The sequence below is a fragment of the Numenius arquata genome, chromosome 2 (genome assembly GCF_964106895.1).
Source record: "Numenius arquata chromosome 2, bNumArq3.hap1.1, whole genome shotgun sequence".
Lineage (NCBI taxonomy): Eukaryota > Metazoa > Chordata > Aves > Charadriiformes > Scolopacidae > Numenius > Numenius arquata.
In genome coordinates this window covers 15784754-15807279 of record NC_133577.1, presented here as the reverse complement: position 1 = coordinate 15807279, position 22526 = coordinate 15784754, and the positions used below count along the sequence as shown (strand labels likewise).

General features: G+C 46.5%; 2 protein-coding genes across 2 annotated transcripts; both read right to left on the bottom strand.

Annotated features, from left to right (window-relative positions):
- Nucleotides 1-7205: 7205 nt before the first annotated feature.
- PNLDC1 (PARN like ribonuclease domain containing exonuclease 1) lies at nucleotides 7206-18822 on the bottom strand. Its single transcript, XM_074168712.1, has 19 exons — nucleotides 18747-18822; nucleotides 18296-18353; nucleotides 18100-18173; nucleotides 17108-17141; nucleotides 16864-16987; nucleotides 16068-16156; nucleotides 15676-15776; nucleotides 14281-14360; nucleotides 13169-13306; nucleotides 12559-12628; nucleotides 12218-12303; nucleotides 11942-11997; nucleotides 10830-10894; nucleotides 9919-9972; nucleotides 9677-9719; nucleotides 9015-9114; nucleotides 8378-8553; nucleotides 7886-7984; nucleotides 7206-7375 (listed from the first exon to the last, which is right to left on the bottom strand). The coding sequence occupies exons 1-19, from the start codon at nucleotides 18820-18822 to the stop codon at nucleotides 7303-7305; spliced, it is 1596 nt and encodes a 531-aa protein (XP_074024813.1). The 3' UTR covers nucleotides 7206-7302.
- Nucleotides 18823-19315: 493 nt separating this feature from the next.
- On the bottom strand, nucleotides 19316-22524 carry MRPL18 (mitochondrial ribosomal protein L18). The gene is made up of 4 exons (XM_074144265.1): nucleotides 22007-22524; nucleotides 21089-21269; nucleotides 19868-20102; nucleotides 19316-19600 (listed from the first exon to the last, which is right to left on the bottom strand). The coding sequence occupies exons 1-4, from the start codon at nucleotides 22068-22070 to the stop codon at nucleotides 19529-19531; spliced, it is 552 nt and encodes a 183-aa protein (XP_074000366.1). The 5' UTR covers nucleotides 22071-22524; the 3' UTR covers nucleotides 19316-19528.
- Between the last annotated feature and the right edge of the window lie 2 nt (nucleotides 22525-22526).

Here is a 22526-nt window from a genome sequence, read left to right as displayed (position 1 = left end):
GCCAGGTGCGGGGATGAGGAGGAGCGAGACCCGGGCACTTGACCCAAGCTGGCCAACGGGATTATTTCACATCACAAATGTCACATTCAATGCAAATTGGAAAGTTTGCTGCGTCTCTCTCTCTCTTGATGGAGGTGGTCCAGAGAACTTCTTGCCCCAGTGCTGGACCCCTGAGCCTTTCCCTTTCTCCCAGAGCCGCAGCACTCGCAGTGGCTGACATTTGCTGTCCCCTGCTGAGAGCGCACAGCTTCCTGCTGATAGAATTGGCTGAGTATAATCCTCAAATATTTTATATTGGTATCAGGATCAATATTGCTTCTGTAGTGTTATTAATGTTAATTATCTAGTCTTATTCTATTAAATCTGTTTATATTTCAACCCGTGGGTTTCCTTGTTTTTTCCCAATTGCCTTTCCTGGGTGGGTAGGGGTCTTCAGGTGAGAGAATAATTGTCTAAATTACAATAAATTGTTGTGGGTTCCTCAAATCATAACACACGGGTCCTGGCTGGCTCTGGCACCCACGGAGAGCTGGGTGCAGTGGGGCAACTGTGACTGTATTTGGCTGGCCCAGGACTCCTGCTTGGGGATAAGAGAGACCTGCGACCACAGAGCAGCATCCCTGAGCACCATCCTCATGCTAGAAAAATTGTTGGAGCAAGGGGAATCCATACTTATAAAGAAAGCTGCATTTTTTTTTATACTTCAGAATGAGGTGAGGAGAGTAGCAGGAAAAAAGCACCGACCCTTGCCACAGGTTGCCACCTCCTCACCTTGGCTGCCCCAGCCCTCTTGCCTGTCTCTGGTGGGCTGGGTGGGCTTCGTTGCTGATGTGGCAGATAAGAGGGTGAATGTTCCAAACCCTGAGAGAAGTGGTAACCTTCAGCGAGGAGGAAGTGACGTGCAGGTGAAGGTGCCAAAATCTCCAGCCTTTGCCTGGAGCCTGGTTTCACCCTGCAGGTCAGCGGTAGCAAACCCTTTCACATCACTTCTAGCTCCCAGTCACCTATTCCTGCCTGTCCCCTCCAAATCCAACTTCTCCCAACCCCTCTGCCCGGCTAAGGAGAGGCAAAGCCCATCTCTCTCTTACCCTTGCTGACCCTGGGACCTGGTAGGGGCCAACAACTGGGAAGAAAGGGTAGGACCAGGGTCCTCTTGTACTCTTGGTGTTTGCCAGCGGTGAGGCTGCTAATCCTGGCATGTGTGCCAGGAGTTCATGACCACTACTGTAGCACAAATAATATAAAATAATCTAATAATAAATAATATATAATAAATAATAATAATAAATAATAAATATAATAAATAATAGAATATAAAAATAGCTGACAGGCAAGTACATCCTCCTTGGGAACAGCCTGCAGCAAGGGGACGGAGCAGCGCTTTGCGCAGCAGCAGCCCTGCCTTCTGCTCGGTGTGGTGTCCCTCAGCACAGTGACCCCACCATGGGCCAGCAGCCACCCACTGGCACTAACTGTTCCTCCAGCAGTAGCATCACTTGAAGCACATAGGTAAAGCAGGCTAAGCTCAGCAGGGAGAGAGTGTGGAACTGGAGGTGCTGGCCAGACCGTACAAGTATTTGGGAGCCTAGAGATGACAACGGGTGCCTATGGGATCAGGAAGGGCTCCGGCTGCATTTCTGTCCCCCATCACCATGCTCTTCTCTTGTGCTAAGTTATGGTATGTATAGGATGTTCTTCAATGCAAGCCGTGGAGCAAGAGCATCCCCCCTCCACAGGGACACCCAGCCCTTCCCCTGGAGGCTGCCCAGCTGCCGGAGGCTGCAGGACCACAGGGGAGGCCCAGGAGCCCAGCCTGTCTCCTGTGGCATCGGTTCCCATGACCCAGCGGCCCTATGGAACAATTACATCAAGCTGCTTCGGTCCCGCATCCCAGGGGAGGGGGCAAGTTCTGAGCGCTGCAGGCAGCTGTGGGAGCTTGTGGGTTTGCAAGCCCTCGTATTTACGGAGGAACGGCAAAGCCCGTTGTACGCGTTTCATGCCCAGGACAGATGAGTTCCAGAGGGTGAGGGAACGAGTGCCTGTTTTGGTTACACTGGCTGCACTTGTAAGCAAGGAGCCCGTTAAACAATGAGAAATTACAGACAGCGTGACCTTCGGTAACCAGAGCAGAAATTTCTAGCAGCATCTTTTAGAGCAAGCTCAGAACATGCCCCAGCTCTGTCCAATCGCCAGCGCCACGTTTTACGGGACAAATAAAATAGTTTGTATTACATCAAAATACAGAATGAGGATTGCTGACTATTCTTCCGCTGCTTTCACTGCTTAGAGCCCCAGGTGAACTCCAGGGGTGTCAGTGCGTGGGATTGGGTCCAGACTTGGAATGGCTTCAGGATTTCCTCAGTTTGTGTGTGCCTGGGTGGTGTTGAATAACCCATTTTCATTTTAAACAGCTGCTTTTTTTTTTTTTTTTTTTTAACCTGGATGTGCTTCTTCCAGGACACGTGTTTCTCCGGTGCAGTAACCATTACCTCTTGCAGATTTCCATCTCACAGGTGTCTTAAAAGCAAGCCTAACTTACAGCACCGGCATCAGGTTCTTTGCCAACCGAGCTGCTGTTGCCATTTTCTTCTCAAGCCTGGCTGGAGAGGGTCTTGTGTAGGTCTATGGGTTACCACACTTGCTCCAGAAACAGGAGAACAGTCACTCCTGTGCCTGGAGGGAGCCCTTGGCTGTCCTATGCAGGGAGGAGGGGGTGCAGGAGCCCCATCTCCACCTTGTCCTTGGTGAAACAGCAGCTCTGAGGAGAAAGACCTGGGAGTCCTGGTGGACAACAGGATGACCATGAGCCAGCAACGTGCCCTTGTGGCCAAGGCGGCCAATGGCCTCCTGGGGTGCATCAGGAGGAGTGTGACCAGCAGGTCGAGAGAGGTTATCTTGCCCCTCTACTCTGCCCTGGTGAGGCCACATCTGGAGCACTGTGTCCAGTCTGGGCTCCCCAGTTCAAGAAAGACAGGGAACTGCTGGAGAGGGTACAGCAGAGGGCCACGAAGATGATTAGGGGCCTGGAGCATCTCTCTTATGAGGAAGGGCTGAGGGACTTGGGTCTTTTTAGTCTGGAGAAGAGAAGACTGAGGGGGGATCTGATCAATGCTTATAAATACTTAAAGGGTGGGTGTCAAGAGGAAGAGGCCAGTCTTTTTTCAGTGGTGCCCAGTGACAGGACAAGAGGAGAAATGGGCACAAACTTGAACATAAGAAGTTCCACCTAAACATATGGAGGAACTTCTTCACTTTGAGGGTGGCAGAGCACTGGAACAGGCTGCCCAGAAAGGTGGTGGAGTCTCCTTCTCTGGAGACGTTCAAAACCCGCCTGGACATGTTCCTGTGCAACCTGTTCTAGATGGACCTGCTTTGGTAGGGGGGCTGGATTAGATGATCTCCAGAAGTCCCTTCCAACCCCATGTGATTCTGTGAAATGTCTGTCTGCTCATCCCTATATGCTCACCTGGCTGGGGAGAAGCAGATTCGACTACTCGCCTGTTCATTATGCTACCGGTGGGAAAGGCAGGTTTGAATACCCCCATGCTGAGGGTCCGGGTCTCTCGTTCCCCTGCCCAAGCTGCAGGGCAGGTGTCTGAACACCAGGCAGGAGCACTTCTGCACACAGCACCCAGGCTTAGAAAGGTAAAGCCAGGTGAAGCCAGAAACCCAGGGCCAGGTCCTCCTCAGAGCTGGGACTGTCCCCTGCTCTTCCCCTGAGGGTGGGCCTGGAGGTGCTCACACAGCACCTCAAGTACTGGTTTTGTTAAAGCCATTTAAAACCACAAACTTGAACAGGGCAGTTTCTGCAGCGAGAGAAAGAGTAGATGAGCCGGGGGAGACACTGGGCATGAACTCTTCCCTTGTCCCCCACAACTCCTCTCCACTTTTCATGGCCTCCTGCCTTGCAACAAACTCACAGCCCCTCAGGGACCTTCAGAAGAAAATCTTTCTTTCCACGACCTCTCCCTGCCTGTGCTCTCCTTCCAGCCCCCATCCTTGCTGAGCCCCAGACCCACAGCCGCCCCGGCCACCTCTGCCCCACATGTCTCTGGGGGCACAGACAGGGCTCAGAGGCAGCTTCCTTCCCTCCATCCCTGTTTCGCGCGATTCATCCAGCAAATCATCTGCAGCCTCACCATCCCAAGATGCCCCAAGGTTTTCAGCTATGATATATTTTGAATGAATGCATAATATTAAGAAGAATTGTTAATTCACCTCATTAGAAAACATAGGAGTATATAAAATTTTCTTCTATATAAAAAGAGTACCTTGACTTTTAAGAGAGTTAAGCCACAAGTAGTAAGAGCACTGTTTTAAGGAAAATTTAGAGATAGTTTTGCATTTATGGATCCATAGACTTTTTTTTTTTTTTTTACATAACTGAAGTGTGGTGTTAGTTTTTTTTTCAAAATTAATGATAAAAGTAAAATTTCTCAGCAACAGTGTGGTGTGATGGTTTTTTTTTTTTTTCATCTGAGGCAATGCTGAGCTCCCCCATTGCAAGACTTGCACTCTGTGAGCTCAGCAACAGGAGGTGCCCCCAGAGGCTTCCCACGAGAGGAGAGATCTTATCTCAAAAAACACACATTTAATCTTGAGCACGTTAAAAAAAAAAAAAAAAAAAGTCAATGTATCAAAAAATCAAACCGTTCTTGGAAATAGTTATATTCTGATCTGCAGTGCTCCATTCCCAAGGTTATACCTTTAATGCGCACCTTCACAACTTAAAAGTTCTAACATCCTGTTTCTCTGAGGGCTGGCATTATCCTTTCAGGCCTTACAGCTGACGTACAAGTTTCTCCCAGCGCCGAGAGGCAGGTGTGCTGTAACTGCTGCCAAAGACTTGGCCGAGGTTTTATCACCGTCTTTGGGAGACGGGCTTGATTTTCCGAGCTGCCAGCCCTCCGAGCCACTCGGCAACTTTGACACGCTCCTCTCCAGCGCCAGAGTTACGAGGCAGGTTCCACCGCCTTGAAGCGGCCTCACAAGAATCAAAAGTACCCCCCCGCTCCCTGCCGAAGACACACAGGAACAGGCATAACTTGAACTTCCCACTTCAGTTAATAACAATTCCCTAGTCTGAAGCAAAAAGCAACCGCCGAGGTCGGAATGGCCAGATTGGCATGTTCAGGGAGATTTTCTCTTGATCTAGAGCTGCTCAGAAAAACTTGTAAATCTGTTCCCACAGCTAAAAGTTGCTGCTCTGATTTGTTAGACTAGCCCCCAGCTACCCCATTTCATGGGAACTGACTGCCAGTACATCTGATTGATGCTTTTAAAAGGCTCCGGGCAGCAAGTGACCATGGGTTATTACAGCCAGGCAGCTCGCTTCCGTAAATTCTCCCCCAGCAGGGAGATCAGAATACACTCAACCCGCTCTCATTTCTTCTTCATGTATTTACTCAGCATGTAAACGTAACTGATTTGTAGTAGGACTGTCTAGCCGATCTACAGCAATTGTTATTTATAAGTTCTCCCAGTGCTCATACAGGAAATCCACGTCTCTCGATTCGCTACACGAGGTATGCCTGTCCCTTGGAAAGGGAGAGGGCACGGTCAGACCCATAGGCAGTTTCTCAAAAAGGGGTAAAAGGATCTCTGCTTTCCTCCACGGGGAAGTGTGTTTCTCCAGCGGGTGAGCCAAGACAGAGAGCAGCACTGCAGGGAACTAATGCGTTATTTGTCTATGCGCCACCTGGAGAAAATGGGAGGAAGGGAGCAAAATTTAAAGGCAGAACAGACAATTTCTTTGTTCCTTCAAAGTGCATAAAAACTGCTGTACTTCTCAAAGGTAACAGCATCTACACCTTCACAATCCCCAGACTCTAAAGACTAGATGCAAGTGAGGCTGCGACTCCCCACATTTAAGTAACTAGCTGGATCCAGATCCCAGAGAACAAGGGAGTTATGTTTCCCAGATCATAAGCCATGAGTGTTTTTATGGGAAAATGCATGCTGCTGCACATAACACCAGTGAAAGTGTTCCCAAATCTACACAACATGCAGAGCCTGTGCTCTCCTTGACACAATGGGAATCTCTCCTGATGCTAAAAGACAGAAGAAAAACCACTACAGAATAAACAGGGAGATACTTACACTGGTACTTAAAGGAACACTGCGACAAAGAACCACATCATGGAAGGGGTCACCAGTAAAAAAAAGGAAAAAAAAAAAAAGGCAATCAAGAAGTCAGTTACTTGCTTCACTAGGAGCTTGCTTATGAAGCAAGAGCTGTAAACCACAGGCTGTGCAGAACTCGAGAACCACATCTCAAGATACACTGCCCTCTTCTCCTAAAGAGCAGCAGCAGAGCAGCACGCTGTCAGCGGCAGAGAGCAGGTGAGCTTCAGGCACACCACAATGCCCTGCTGCTGCTTTCAGGGCAGGTTTTTCAGCAACCCCCTTTTTAGAGTCAATTAAAGGCAGGTTCTCCGTATTAGATGACCATAGGCCCCACCCAATTAGGTCTCGTTGATGAAATCTAGGGAGCATTATTTAGAAATCATGGATCAGGGGGTTGCTTTTAAGAAGAGAAGGAAATTTAAAAGAAATGTTTCTGAAGACCAGAGTCCGTGGGCTGACAAGTACTCCAACTGTATCAGAGGAACTGATCAACATCTTGTGATATTTTTGGATAAAGGACCGCTCTCATGCTGTGCACCAGAGGCAACCAGGAATGTGTGAAACTCACCTCACCTGGGTATAGTCTACGCATTGGAAGCTGGTAAATTCCACTTACCTGTGTCTATCCTCAAGCTCCACTGCCACTGAAACTACCGCTGCACAACACCGGCAGCACTGTGAATTATTTACTATTCCCCAGAATCCCTCGTGAGCCCCAAGAGTGGTCTCTCCATCAACTCTGCCCATTTTCGTTTGGTAAACAGTGACATTTCCCCTGCTTTACAACTGAAGCTACAAATAGCCCCTTTCATTTCATAACTTCCCAAACTTCATCAGAAACCTGTTTTACACAGCAGCACAAGCACTGGGAACAAACTGGGATTATGAATAGCTGTGAAGAACCAACAGAGGATCAAAGTAAATTAGGCATCGAAAGAGCCACCTCTCCCTCTTCAGGAGAGGGCGATGCTTTGACAGATTACAAAATACCACAAACTGGAAACCAATACATCCTCTTTAAAAACACATAAAAAAAAAAAAGGCGGCAGTTAAAAACACTACTCATAGCTTTTTTTTTTCCCCTCATAGTTTATTGAATGAAATGAAACAAAACAAAACATAGACAAACAAAAAATAAGATCTGCATTCCCCACGTCTCATCTGGAAGGCAGTCCTTTACCATGAACCGCAAGGAGCTCCTCCGAGCACAAAGGCTAAGAGAGACCACAGTGCCACAATACCAGAGACTCTAAAGGGCAAGAATAATAAAAATGCTGTTAGGCTACTTATATTTAGGGCTTAATTTTGCTCTTAAGAACTGGGATTCTTTACCAAACTGTGTCAGGCCAGAAATTCACCCTTAACGAACATCTCTGTCACAACCTTACAAGAGGGGTGCACTTTGAACGTGGAATTCTCTCCTACTACTGAGCTTTCAACTACGCTGTGGAATAAACACATCCATCCCACACCCAGGAGATACCACCTCTCTCCTCAAACTTATTACAGCGAGCACTACAGCTCATAACATAACCCTCCATCTGTTGTGATAGCACATAGGTAGTTTTGTGCTATCCATGGGGTAACATTACCCAGTTAATCAAGAGTAAAGTCCAGTTGCCTGGGGCTGAAAACTCACAAGCAGCCACCCAGCAGAAGGACATTGCAAAAGAGGAGCAGGCTGCTGCTGTGACAGGGCCAGGCACCCCGAGAGGAATAGCCTCTCCCCCTCCCCATTCCTGAGATTTCCAGAACTCACTGCAGCAGGCAGTTCACTCGTGGAGAGTGCCTCCAGTGGCGACGGACAGAAACCCGCAGATGAGGGTGATGTTTATAATCTCGCAGGACCAGCCTGACACTGTAATGAAAGCAGATGCCATCAGCCAGGGCTTGCAGGCTGCTTAGAGCGTCCCACAGCTCCGGACAGGAACCTCTTTACCTAAGAGTTGTCACAGCAGAGGGAAGGTGGGATGAAGACTCGGATCAAAGAATCATAGAATAGTTGGGGTTGGAAGGGACCTTAAAGTTTATCTAGTTCTAAATTCCTCCTGCCATGGGCAGGGACACCTCCTGCTAGACAAGGTTGCTCAAAGCCCCATCCAGCCTGGTCTTGAACACTTCCAGGGATGGGGCATCGACAACTTCTCCAGGCAACCTGTTCCAGTGCCTCACCACCCTCAGAGTAAAGAATTTCTCCCTAACATCTAATCTAAATCAAGGGACAAAAAATTAAGACCTTCTGATCACTTACTCGTCAAATTTGTTAGAGAGCAGAATGAACTGGTTCCTTGAAAGCCGTCTGACATCAAAGCGACAAAGAGGTTTAAACTCTTCGTAAATCTGCCTTTCATTCAGCCCTGGCCAGCCTCGGACATGGACAATCAAGGCAGGAGGATGTTCGCACGGACTGTCTTCCCCAGAAAAATTCTGGAAAATGTACAACACTGAGACATATCTAAGTTTGGAAATACTACAGAAGCACTACTAATATAATCAGAAAATATGCAAAACGTGACACATAAATAATAAATAAGACAGGTTGTACAACACAGCCATTGGTGTAAAATTATTTTTCTTTTGTCCCAAGACTCTTCTAAACATGAGTCATAAAAGCAAACTGTCACAATTACCATGGAGAAACCACCAGAGAAACAGCAACATAACTGACTAATGCCATCTTTCAGGATAACAATATGAATATGTTTCACAAAGCAGAAATTCAACTCATTTGCCATTTTGAAAGGTCAGGTGTGTCATTTGGATGATGATAGCTTCCGCCAAGGTGGGCTCAGCCACTGGTACATTTTTCTCCTCTGATGAAGCCATCAACTGGGCTGCTGGCCTACACACCCCACAAACTGGTCACAGACCTGCAAATTCATACTCACAATGCTTGAAACACCACCTCGGATGAGATTCACTTTGTTCAGGTACTTGGCTAACACAGTGAGATACTGAGAGAAAGAAGGATCAGCCTCCACTGCATCACTACATTAGAAAACAAAATGGAACAAAGTTTTGTTTCTCCAGTGCTGCAGAGTGTCTCTGGAGCACAAAGCTCCCAAAGCAGCTCTTTATCTGGTGACCAAATAAGTATTTCAGATCTTGGTATCTTCTACAGAAGTTGAAAAGCTGCAAGCAAAGGGAAGGGATTTGAACAGTTGCCTTTTAGGAACTTAACTGAAGGTACTGAATCACAGATTTCAAAAATGGCAACTAATGGAAAATTATTTGACCCTTACCCAAGTGAACTGAACTTGAGAGGGCTTGTTCAAGGAGAAAGGAGTCATGATGCCATTTCCCAACCTCTGAGCCACCGCATGGCCCCTGATTTAATTTCTTAAATGTCAGCTTTGACATAAAGCTACTACTTTCAGATTTATAAAATAAAAATCTAATTAGAACTGTGACATTTCCAGTAACACTTTCTCTTATCCAAAAGGAAGACCAGCCTGCAAAACAGGAAGTCAGCCAGAGCGAACTGATGACTGTCTTCCATAGGACTCATCCGTGTAATGCAATTTTCAGTAAACATTTAAAGATCACTCACTTTGTGGATCTGCACAGTAACAAATGAGCTGATTTCAGAAGAACTGGAAGGAAGAATAATGAGGTGGCATTAGAACAAAGCTAAAGAAACGTAACTAACCAAATGGAAAGCAAAAACTCACTACAGGGCAGCTAAGTTACTAAGAGCAACAGACTGTATACAAACAAGTATTTGTTAGCATCAGGAAAGGATTTGCCAAATCACAACACAAACTCTGAAGAAGTGTTTAAGAGGCATTTTACCTGAACCACAGAGAAATGCATCATAGCCTGCCTCGTGAGGAGATTTCTTCTCAGCTGTAAGTGTCCAACAAAATCAGAAAGGAATAAACACCTTTAGCACGCTGTGGAAACGGCACCTCTCTATAATCCTAACACTCATAGGATCCACTGCTCTGTTTTGGAGTTTCTTTCCCTCTCCCTCAGCTCTGTTTCCTTCCTCACCCAGAAGCCTTTACACCCCATAGCAAGTCTATGCTTTTACCGTGCATTTTAAAATGATACCAACAAAAAGGCAGTAGTTACATGAATGGCTGAAAACCTTAGCAAGACGCACATGAAAAAAGTTTAACTTTTATGAAGATCTAAACCAAACTGTGTTGTATACATTATTGATGGTATGGGAACCATTTCAAAACACAGGAAGCCCTGTGAGCTGCCACAAGAAGCCAGGAAACGTCTGCCTCACAGCCAGTATCACACCATGTACTGAACACAGCCTCCTGCACACACAGCACCACTAACCCTGCACAAGCCACCGAGCTCCTGCTACTTTCTGGGATCTCCCTGCTATTAGCTCCCACTATTTTCCATTTAGGACCAGTGCTTCCCACCTCCCCTTGACCCTTCCAAGAGCTACCAACTCTTCAAAACCCCAAGTCAGGCTCGGTTCAGCCCAACTTAGTGCAAATGCCATTTGTGCTAACAGCATGATACAAACCTGCCCTGCATCACCCTCGGCAGCTACCTGGGATGTGCAGAACATCACGTCTTCGGAGCCCAGGTGTTGGGTCTGGACAAAAAGGTGTATCAGCAGCTTGGTGCAAATTCAGCAGACCCACCAGCATTCACCCACACTTTGCATGTGGACATCCACAGAGTAAAACAAACCCATTTTTAGCTTTCTGAGTTTGAAGATTTGCTTAAGAACATACCATATCTTGAGCAGTCACTCGCAAGAGCTATCACGGGGCATGCTGAATCTTTGGGATTTAGGTTGCTGTGGATGACAAGTGGATGTGTAAGATTTTTGTCTTTCCTTATTATGTTAGAGACAAGTTACTGTTCTCTAGCGACCTGTGGCTTCATTTCAGAAAAAGCTAGTGAAGATTTTAAAATAAACTCTGGTAGTATTCTATGAAAAAGCTAAAGACACTTAGCTGAATAGTATCTACTAGTTTTCTTCCTGAAAACTAACTCCTAAATACTTCCTCAGTCTCCTCCCCCAATCAAACCTTCTACACAGCAACTCTGGCTCCAACTGCATACAAAAAATTTAAACAGAACTAAAAATCAATGGAAAACTCCAAGGAAAGGGGTCGACTAGATGGTTCTCTTTGATCAGGGAACTCTGGAGAACACATTAATAAACAGATACCCATGGAATGACTGAAATAAAAGAACAAATATAAAAACTCATGAGAATCTGCAGTCTGAAATTGCTAAAACAAACAAAAACCCCAGAATCCCAGTACTGATTTTATAAGCACTAATTTTGCATCTCCTTCTTGGGAGCAGGGGCGAGGGGAAAGAGGCGAAATTTTCCTTTTCTTAGCAAAATTGACATTAAAACAATTTATCCACAGAAGCAGCATAAAAAAGAGAACTCTTCTACAACATGATGAGATATGGTATCTACTTGTGCTCCATTTGAACATTGTATTTGGTTACTGCTTTAGGCTTACTGCAGCTCTTTTTGGGAGCTGGCATTTGAAATTAGGGTTCATTTTCACTGAGAACTGAGACTCACCCACTTCGTAACACGACATAAGCAACATACAACTCTGAAGTTGTATGTAAGACTGTCTGCAAGCCAAACTTGTGACCAATGAAGTAATGGTGGTACAATATGAGAAGTGATGTAGAACAAGTAATTACTTTATTGTAAAGAGGAGCAAATCATGGGCTCTTAAATTTAGAAAGACAAGAAATCAGCTGAAAAACATCTGGAAGGAGGGAAAGTGTGAACATATGGAATGGCTGACTTTGAAGTACCTTTCCCAAAAAACCAAAGGGATTGCTGAAGGCTTTATAGCCCACCACTTACTTGCACAAAACCTCATACACCTCCAAAAGATTAGATACTCGAGGAAACGAACATTTCTAGAAAAGAAAAACATGTTAAAAACCCAACCAAGACAGACCTCATGAGCTCATTTACTGGTACTGCTGATTCATTAAATGAGATCAAACATCAGAATGTCTCGGGGAAACACTGAGAATTGGTCACAGATCTGTAACCACAAAGCACTGAGGGAAGATATCCTCTCTTTTGGGTGAAAGACAAGCTTTGACTCCAAACAAGAAGACCTGTACATCTCACCTTCCAGACAGATTTTGTTACAGTCTTGGTGTCTATGAGGACAGGAAACAGGTTGTGAATGTTCCTTTTAAACTCCTCATAGCTTTCTGAAAGCAAAACACATGCGTAGAAAGACATCGTAAAACTGAGGAAAAGCCAATGGTATTTCAAATGAGTAAGAAAGAGAGGTGAAGTCAGAGGAATGATGCACTGCTGCAGCAGTTAAAGCTCAGAAGAGGCAACTGGCATCGCTGCTTGCTGAGCACAGTGGGTGGCTGGGGTGGCAAATGACCACTGTGCTTACTGTCCCATCCCCGTGGCAAAAGCAGCAGCCTGGGGGCAGCAGGTATGTACAGCATTACCTGGAAGGGGCTTGTAGAACTTGTCGTGAAGATGCATAAGGTCCATAAGCATGTTGTGTCCTACCAGGGGCTACAGGAAGAATATAAACATAACAGTCCATTGGAGCATATTTTTGAAGAGCACTCAGACATAACCAATTTTAGGCATGCTCAGCAGCTGTAATCCTTTCCTCCAGTGGACACCATCCACACACGCTCACCCAAAAGTCAGTCAGACTGCAAAGCTCACAGAAGGACTGTGCTTTCAGGAAAATTAGACTTGTGGACTCCAAGAAGGGCATTTTTTCAGCATCATTCTGTCACCCTCCCCCCTGGCTGTACTTGGTTTGCAGGAGTAATAGAAAAGTAACACAGGGAGATCTAGTGTTCGGATCCATAATTCTGAGCATGCGTTGGGAGTGGGACCTGGTCAATAAGAAGATGTAGCGTTTACCACTCTCTTTTTCTAACCATGACTGCAATATAAGAATTCATCTCAGTTTTACTGACAACTAAACACTGAGTTGAGTAACTTAATACAAATTACTACTTTATCTTTTATCATCCCTCTACATCCAGGGTAGCAAATCAAAAAGAGATGAAAACAGAGAGTAAGGATGAGGCATTTTACCTTCTTGGCTTTAACCAGTGTCTGGAAGAGGTTGGTGAAGCCCCGGGCAGACAGGAGAATGAGCTCCTTCCGGCAGCAGTCATTAGGAGAGTTCTCCAGAAGCTGACGATGTTGTGGACTCACTTTTTTCACCATTACCTGAAAAAACGGTCATTGGGTACCTCAGCCTCCCATGCTAGTTGTACGTACAGCGCTTACTGGTGTTCAGCAATACTGAGGACAAGTTCAGCTTCTAGGCTATGAAAGATGGAGAAACAGCACATCCCCTGGGGCCTCAGGACTGTCTCACTTCTCTTCCGTATGCAGATCACTGCTCCAGTAACAAGAGACCTGCTCTAAGGGTGTCTTATTAATGCATCTCTTGTTAACAGCATAGTTTGTACCACAGCCTTTTTGGAGCACAAATTAATATAATTCAATTTAACTTGACACAAACACACTAAGTTCATGGCACCAAAAACCAGAAACAAACAGCAGCCATGCAAACTGAGTCTCCAAAGGCTGTGCTTCAGGTGAGAAGGCTGGGTACATCTGTCACTCTGATGACGCTGGTTATCAGACCAGAACAGAACGGTGGGGGGGAAAACCACCAACTACTTCTAAGCAACTGACTGGTATCATATTCATGTTTTGAGAAGTCCACAACCATAGGTTTAATTCAGAAAATATTCCACCAAATGTAAAACCAGCAAACCGTAAAACAGGCAGACTAGAAGTCTTCAAAGCAACTACATGGCGAAAGTCAACAAAGCAAAGCCACAAATAAAGGCTAAAACCTGTACATTCTTGTGGAGGTATTGAAGGAGAGATCTGATAAAGTCTGGAGATACAGAAAAGGTCCCTCCAGAAGTGTCCCAAGGACAAGCATTTCCAGCTCAAGGTATTTTGTGGCTACAGGACAAACAGAAACCAAAGTTAATCAGTTTTCTGGATCCTTTTTCTTAGGATTCCACAATCAACACTTCCCAGAACATTCCTTCTTATATTGTCTTGTCCTCTTCTGGGCCCTATCGTTAAAGGTACAAGCAACATCTCAGAGTCCCTGCCAGAATGCCAGTCCTGTCTGGTTAGACAGAAATCTTCTTTTGAAAAGGTTCACATTTCCATCTCACCTTCTTGTCTCCAAGAGGCTGTGTCCAAACATTTTGGAGAGCCTCCCTCAGAACCAACTGAACTTCAAAAATCTGATAGCCTGAGGAAAAAAAAAAAAAAAAAAAAAAGAGTGGTAAAAAGCCTATTGAGGAAAACACATTTTTCTAGACAGAAGGACTGACCAGATGTTTTTCCCCCAGTGTGCAGAAAGTATTCCTGAATGTATGATCTTGGTACATTACCACATATGATGACAGGGAAAAAAACCACAAATAAACCCGAATGAAAAAAACCCAAAAAGGTCACAGTGAGAATTTCAGGCAAATAACCTTTTGTGAGGACACAGAGGAAAGAAAAAGAATAACTGAAAAGACGACGGAGGAAGGCTACTACTCTGAAAGACTGACTGTGGTTTTGGAAGGTTTCAGAGCAGCACACCCAGAAGCCAAGCACAGATGAGAGGTACCTATGCATTTTCCTCACACAGGTGATAAGGAACTAACCCAGTCCTCTTCTGAGCAGCATGCAAAAAGACACCTTAATCAGTCTTATTGCTTAGTTAAATAAATGTCTTACTTGTCACAAGTGCTCACCATTGCCAGATCCTATTAAACTATAGTATCATATTATCTACAGCTGACATAGCAGATACGTAACACAGCACACTCCCCACCCCCCGTATTTCACACTCTGCAGAAAAAGCATCAACAGACAAAGCCTTAAATGCTTTCTGTTCTTCCTAACCTTTTCTGTATTTTACTCCCTGACCTAAAAGATTAAGATTTGGTTTCTGTGAGGAAACATACAGACTATTCTCTACTACAATTCCCTGCCCCTCAACTCCTCCAAAATAGCACGGAAATTCCTCTGCTCTGCTATAGTGCTCCCAAAAGCTAACACAGGTGGTAAGTGACCTGTTTATCACCACTGGCACGTATACGTGTCTCCATGGGCCTCCTTGTTGCTCCACGCGAGAAGGAACAAACTCTGAGAGGAGACCCGCCTTACCCTTCTGGTTTTTGTTTTCTCCCCCTTGGAGATCACCTGGGACTTAAGTCAAAAGTTGTCCTGATCCAGAGCAACTACAAATTCTGCAGCTGCTGCTCTGAAGCAGCATAAAATGGAAGTCAGTTACCACAAAGCATGCTCCACTCAGACATCCACTCCCACTACAGAAAGACCCATCATCCCAACAGAGCATAAAAGCAAAGCCCAGAGATGAATCCCTGACAGGAACTGAAGTGTAGAAAGGGGCAAAGAGTTGTAAAGGCAGGATGGGTACAGATGCTTTCACTCTCAGGAGGGCAGTTTAACAGAACAGGCAGCAGAGAACAGTAGCAGCCCCACAGGTTCAGCAGAAGTGACGAAGCTTTTCAGGGCCCACAAGTGCCGAAGGGAGGCATCCTGTTTCATACCACTCAGATCCTGCAGAATCATAGTCTCCTCTTCCTCTGCTGCAGCTATCCAACAGGTCACTTCATCAATAGCCTTCTTCAGCACATCCCTGTCCAGGGCACTAAAGCGGGATCAGGGGAAAGAGGCAGAGTGTGAGAAAAAGGTCTTCACAGAGGGAGCCTTGTGCCTTGCTGTGGTCATGCAAAAGCATCACTTCCCAACATTCAACCAATTGTCCAGACTGCATCCTGCGATCTCCGTCTTCCTTCAGACGGACCACAGCAAGCTAAAACAGCTGGTGGCGAGGCATTCAGATCAACAGGCTTTAATATTTCTACAAACTGTGATCTGAGAGAAGGTGAGCTGTCAATACAGTCAGTACTGAGGATCCACCTCTCTGAATAGCACTCACCTGCTGACTTTCGAGCTTCCCGCTAAGAGACGCTGGCTAAGGATCTTCTCCTGTACCTCATTCATGTATGGGATTCCATCTTTGAGAAACTGAGCGGGGGGGAAAATGCCAGGTTGGTTACTCTCCCCTGGACTTTCTGGCAGCAAATTAGACAATAGCAGGTTAGCCAGGTCCAAAACCAGCATATACTTGGAAGATGCTGGTGTTCCTCAGTCTCAGAATATCCTCTTCAAAAATACAAATGGTAGGTCATCCAAGATGCATTCTTACATAAAGGCAGATATGTTTATGTATGGAGGAAATAGAACAATTTTTGTCAACTCTGATATTTTTTTTTGCTCTGCTTTTATCCTTCTTTTAATGAGACACTTCAAGTGTCAAGATATCACGATGCTTCCTGTCCAAAACTGCTAAAGAGTGCTCTTATGCAATGACAGTCTGAATTTTACAGGAAACGTGGCAATATGTAAGATGCAGGTAAAGAGAGAGAGACTTCCCCCACTTTCATGGCCAGTGAAGACTCCAACTGGGGTCAGCTCTAAAGAAATAGGTTTTCTTTTTTTTTTGAGGTGGGGAAACCTGTCTTAGACTAACAAAGATGTGGTTATTGCCTCTATGGCAGTTCACAAAAACCAGCGCTCACTCTCCCTGTTAACAATGAACCACACAATGCACTCATACTTTACCCAGATGCTGTTTACCCCAGAAATGTAGCATTTAGGGATATTAATCCTAATTTCTGTTGTAATTGCATGGACTTCCTCTGTTCTAGATTCCTGGCAGAGAGGTTACGTACCTTATTATAGTCAAAGCCATAATGAGATAGGAACTGAATGCTAGATGCAGAGAGGGCGAATTCAACATCCGAAAGTCCCAACGTTGAGGGAAAGAGAAAAAAGTTGTATGAATGCACCACATACCTACAATGAAAAGAAAAACCTCTCTAGAAAATAATTACAAGAAATAACTTCTCCCAAGAGAGTTCTGCATAAAATCTCAACTGCACTGTCTTCACTGTAACAGAAAATGGTTTTACTTACTTGTTTGAATTTTCGTTTGAGAATATCGCCAGCCCTGCAAGACAGAGAAATGCCCATTGAAACTGCAATGTTTAGCTGGACATCCAGATACTGTGAAAATCAGACAAGGGATGTGGGCATCCCCTGATGGACCATGTGTTTTCCATTCCCTAATGCCACAGCGCAAATCTGAAGAGCAACTGCCAGGCCACTCCACAGCCCCCTGAGAGCTGAAGAGGGAAAAGCTTTTAGAACTAAGTGGGAAAAGGAGTCAAGTGTGATTAAATAGCAAATAGATTGAGCAATGGGTGGGAAGAGCTGAGTTGGGGACAAAAATCTCTGACTATGCACACACAGGTCTGTGGGTCCAACTACACTACAAAACCAATTGGGAGGAGTTAGGCACCACATAGGACTGAAACCTGTTTTTTAATACTTAGGTTCTCTTTTTTTTCTATCAATCCCTAAAAAGCACATTAATACCTTACATAGCCTAAGGCTTTGAACAGTATTTTAAAGTTTTTGAGCTGGTTTCTTGACCTCTAACTAGTTGTTAACTAGGGCCTCCCCCACCATACAGGCCCTTTCTTGTGTTGAGCTTTTTATTATTTTAAGGAATATCAGAAATACTAGCATTCTAGTTTTCCTCTGGTGGTCCCCTTACACATTGTATCAAATGACAGAGCCTTGAACAGGAGCTGCTGCCACCTACTTCTCGCTCGCACCCTCTGTTTTAAAAGCCCTGTATTTGTGCCTGCAATCTTTAAATACGAACAACTTTCAGACCAGTAAAAAGTATATGGCCCACCTGACTTTATGTTATTTAAAATATTAAAAAGTTGAGAGTGTTAAACTTCAGAAGGGGGCAAACAAACCTTACCGGGGTAAACAAATGTCTCTGTAAGGAGTGAATTAAGCCCAGAGCGACCTGCAGGGCGCACCAGCTGGCCAAAGGCCAGTTACCACCAAGAGAGACCTTGGAAGATGCTTTTCTGCCTCAGACCAGCACTCACCGAGCTGCGCAACAGTGAAGCGCTGGACGCTCTGCCTGGCCTTCAGGTACCGCTCCGTCGGGGAATCGAACAGGCTATGGACAAAACTGGGATTGGGGGAAAAGGGGTGGGAAGCAAGGAGGTTGGCAACGCCTGGGTGGTTCTCACAGAGCTCCAGCAACAGCTCTCCCTCACGCCTCACGTCCAGCAGCTTTACCTGGGCTCGTTATTTACTGGGGAAGTCAAGTGTAAGCCTGTAAACTCCATATCAAGGGCTACCGAGGGAGAAAGAACACAAAATTAAGTCTGAAATACGAAGCAGGCGTATCCCTGGAAGACCTCTCCTCACCCTAACCCCTGTCAGACCCACTGGGCCTGCCGCACCCTGCCCTTTGGGGTATGTCTGTCTGTCCATGTCCCCCATCACTCGCCTCCCGAGCCCAGGCCAGCGCCGCAGAGAGAGCTCGGCTCGTCCCCGGCCTCCGCGGCCCGCTTTAAAACCCCGCGCCTCAGCGCTGGCTGTGCCGGCACACGCCGCCGCCATTATCCGCTCAGATACACCTCAGCGCCCGCCCGGCAAGGCCCCGCCGCCGCCCCCCTCAGCGGGCGGGAGCCGGGGACCGCTCAGAGCCGAGGGGCCGCCCTTCCTTTCCCCGGCGGCGGCTCACCCAGGAAGGCGGCGCAGCGGACGCGGTCCCGCAGGCTCGGCAGGCACCGCTCGAAGTCCGCCGCCCCCACCTCCATGGCCGGCCGCCGCGCTGTCCCCCAGCCCCCCGCGCCTGCGCTGCTCCGGCGGGCGGCGCGGCCTCGTCCACCGGCTTTAAAAACCCGCCGAGGCTGAGGGGCGGGGACGCGAGGATAACCGCGGGGGGAGGTTTGGACGACGGAGCCCCTCGGCGTGCGGGGGCTCTGGCGAGCCACCGGGCCGGCCAGCTGGCGGCAGTCGCCAGGCGGCGGAGACAGGCTGGGGGACACGGGCTTCCCTCCCGGGTTAAAGAAATTACAACGTAAGGGCTGAAAGAAAGCTGCAAAGATGAGCTGGGGCAATTCCATCTTTTCAGCAAGTTTAACAAAGTTCCAAACATTCACATAAATTGGCGGCATTCTGCTAAATCAGACTGGGCCTCTACATGGATCAAGCAGTTCAGAAAGCTCCGGTTAGAACAAACACAAGAATCAAATGCAAAAAAAAACAGAACATACTTTAAAACTCTTGATTTTGAAGTAAATTCTGTTAGCCTGTCAGGTCAAACCATAACAGTTTATTCTAGCCTTAAAGGCATTGAACATTTTTAAATCAAGAATGTGACACGCTTCCAAGCATTTAAAAACATTTTATTATAAGATGCCATATTCCAACTTTTTCCAGCTCTGGACCTTCACTGTGCCTGTACACACACCTAAAGAAGTCACCGTTGTTCCCTGGGAAGTTTTCCCAATGGTCTCCATTTCACTGATAGATTCTTCGTGGCTCACGCAGAACAACACCACCCTCCTCCATTGCTTTTTGAAATTCCTGAATCTTGTTTAAAAGACAGAGACAGAAATAAGTACAAAGAAGAGCCATCAGCACCGAAATACCAGCGGGGACACGTTACATGGAGGGGCAGAGGCTTACAGCCTCACTGAAACGTAACGCCAGGAACTGCAGCTTATCAACAGTTACCCTTTCGATCGTCGCAAGGAGGAACTGTCAAGCCACATAAAAAAAACTAATAGTGAAGAGGAGTAAAATTAATGCTTAAAAAGGAAAAACAGGCTAAATGAGTGTCAGGAAATGGGTACTTGCCGAGTCACAACGATATTCCCAGGGTATAACAGCTTTAAAGTTCACAAAGTTGATTCCTGCTTCCAAACAGCGCTGTGCCATTACGCGGCCGAGGTTTTTGCAAGCTGATACTCCCTTGGGACTGTACAGGTGTCTCTTTATGGCCCACTCTCGGGTAGAGGCAGATACCACGACATCCCCATTACAGCGCTCAACGAAGGCTTCTACATAATGCTGTGTCCGCTCAAGCCGTAATCTGAGTGAAGGAGAGAAAGAACATGGGATGTGATGTCTTTTCCAGGTCTAAAGAGAGAACACATTCACATGCTTAAATGCATTAAGTGACTCAATTTAAATAAAACGGAATGTACTGGAGCTATTAATACAATAATGATTTCTTAATATTGCTGTTTATTATCTTACCTAGGTTTTTGCTTACTTTATTAGAACATAAAATGAAAACTCATTTTACCAGTTCAAGAGTGAAATTCCAAGAGCAACTTTTCACCAATTGCACAGGTGACAGTCCTACACTGCCTCACACCAGCACTTGCTCCAAACCAAGTACTGTACACCTGCACGGGGTGGTACAGGTGCTTATGGGCTAGATCAGGGGATCTGCTCCAGCAGAAATGTAACCTTACATTTCTGTCTCTTAAAGGCTTCTGCTTACACAGCAGGTAACAGCTTGTCAGGATCAGCAAGTGGTCAAGCAGTACTTCATAAGCCGTAACACATAACCATGGAGCAACTATTTCCTACTGCACTGAAATATCAGACTTCCAGGTATGAACAAACTGGATGTGGTTATCCCCTCGACAACAAAACAATGATTTCGAATCACCAGCTTAAAAGGAATTTATTTTCCAGAGGACAAGAAATAAGCATTTTCTTAAAAAAAACATAAACAAAATAAACCACCAAAACACAGCAAACTACTATGGAGCCCTAAATAAAACAACGAGGCATGGTCAGCACAGGCCTAGGAGAACCCTAAATTAAACAGTAGTTGCTTAAGCAATATTAGTGCTACTGTAACAAAGATCTTCAACACATATGCTAACTTTCACGTGATGCTAGCTTACTGTTCTATCTTCTGTTATCACAGAAGATAGCTGTTAATTAAGAACAACCAAGGGAACAACCAACTCAACAACCTAAAGAATTTTGTAGAAATTCCACCTCGTGGGTTTGTAGTTGGTTTTGGTTTTTTATTTGTTTTGGAGTGACTTTCTGACTCACCTATGCCAGAATTCACGCTTTGGCCATGTTGTTTTCCAGCCACGCTCCTTCCTAGCCAGGGCCAACTGCTCCAAGTTTCGAGGATTCCTGTTAGTGAAGTCTGGAGCAACAATCTCATTTTCACTTGTGTCCACTTCAGTCTCAGTTTTGAGACTGGCTGTAGTTGATGCAAAACGAAAACCTTGAGGGAAAGCAGGAAATAAAACACCCTCAGAGTTAAAAAAAAAAAAAAAATAGCACGGGCAGTAGAACAAATACAATACAAAATAATGCAGCTTGTAAAAGTTAACAGGGCAAAAGTAGCTTTTTTTTTTTTTTTTTTTTAACGCTAAATAGATGGATTACCAGAGCTCAACCAGTTTCTCCAATTTATGAGGTGAACTAAAGGCTAAAAATAAAAAATGTATTAACGGTGGTTCAAAACCCAAACATAAAATATAAACTCACACGTGACTAGAAGATCCCTAAGATTAAAGGTTTACAAAGTGCTGAAAGTGAACTACACAAAGAAGCAATGGCAGCACTACCAAGTAACAAGATAAAAATCCTCAATCCTATCAAGCTGTTTGTTGCTAATTAAGCTAACAAACACGAATTTAGAGTTAGGCTTGCGAACTCAGTCTGCTACACAACTTTTCGGTCCAGAGAGGCAGCGGAACCTCTCACCAGAGTGACTGGCAGGGCCTCTCTTTGTCACACAGCCCACCGCGGCCAGAGACGCACCAGCAGCGGCCCCATCCTACAGCCGCCCGAACGGTCCTTACAGGCGGCATCCCGGCACAGACCGGAGCCTGCGCACGGCGGAGCAGCCCTGCCCGAATGGGCCCAGGAGCGGCCCTCCGCCGGCAGCCGGAGAGGGAGGCCGATCCCCATGTCGGGAAAGGCCGGCGCAGCGAGCCGGAGAGGGGCTGCGCTTACCCGCTCCACATGCCTGGAGCCTGCTGGCCGCCAGCAGCAGGCAGCTGCGGCCGCTCAGCGCCATGAGGAGCCGATGCCCGCCACGGCCTCGGGCGGCTGTCACCTCCCCGCCGCTCAGGGGCACCTGGACGCCGCCATCTTGGCAAGGCCGGAAGCCGGCCTCGGCATGACTTCCGCCCGCAGTTGGTGACGTTAAACGGAAACGCCGACTTTCCCTCCCCACTCCTGGCGCGGCTACGGGGTAGGGGCAGCTTTTATTACAAAGCAGAACGGGTTCTTTGGCGCCGCCGCCGCTGCATCAGGCACAAGGGGCGCCGGGAGGCGGGCGGCGCCACCCATCCAGCTCCCTGCTCCTCGGCCTCTGCATGTTTCACCTGAGCTCCTACAAACCCCACGCCACCCGGCAGAGCATGACGAGCCCCCGCCGCGGGCCGGCGTCCGGCGGCAGCATCCCACCTCCCCACCCGGAGCCGCACCCCTGAGAGGCGCGAGCGGCAGCGCGCATGCGCACCAGCCCCCA

Excerpts from the sequence above, each read along its gene's own strand:
- PNLDC1 (XM_074168712.1), bottom strand. The coding sequence starts at position 18,822 with ATGGAGGTGGGGGCGGCGGACTTCGAGCGGTGCCTGCCGAGCCTGCGG. Across the intron at positions 13,307-14,280 it reads AGCCTCTTGGAGACAAGAAG|GTAATGGTGAAAAAAGTGAG; the intron begins GTGAGATGGAAA and ends CCGTTTTTTCAG. Across the intron at positions 7,985-8,377 it reads CTCTCTAACAAATTTGACGA|TGTCAGGCTGGTCCTGCGAG; the intron begins GTAAGTGATCAG and ends CTTTCATTACAG.
- MRPL18 (XM_074144265.1), bottom strand. The coding sequence starts at position 22,070 with ATGGCGCTGAGCGGCCGCAGCTGCCTGCTGCTGGCGGCCAGCAGGCTC. Across the intron at positions 21,270-22,006 it reads GCTCCAGGCATGTGGAGCGG|GTTTTCGTTTTGCATCAACT; the intron begins GTAAGCGCAGCC and ends CTTTCCCTCAAG. Across the intron at positions 19,601-19,867 it reads GGGAATATCGTTGTGACTCG|ATTCAGGAATTTCAAAAAGC; the intron begins GCAAGTACCCAT and ends CTTTTAAACAAG.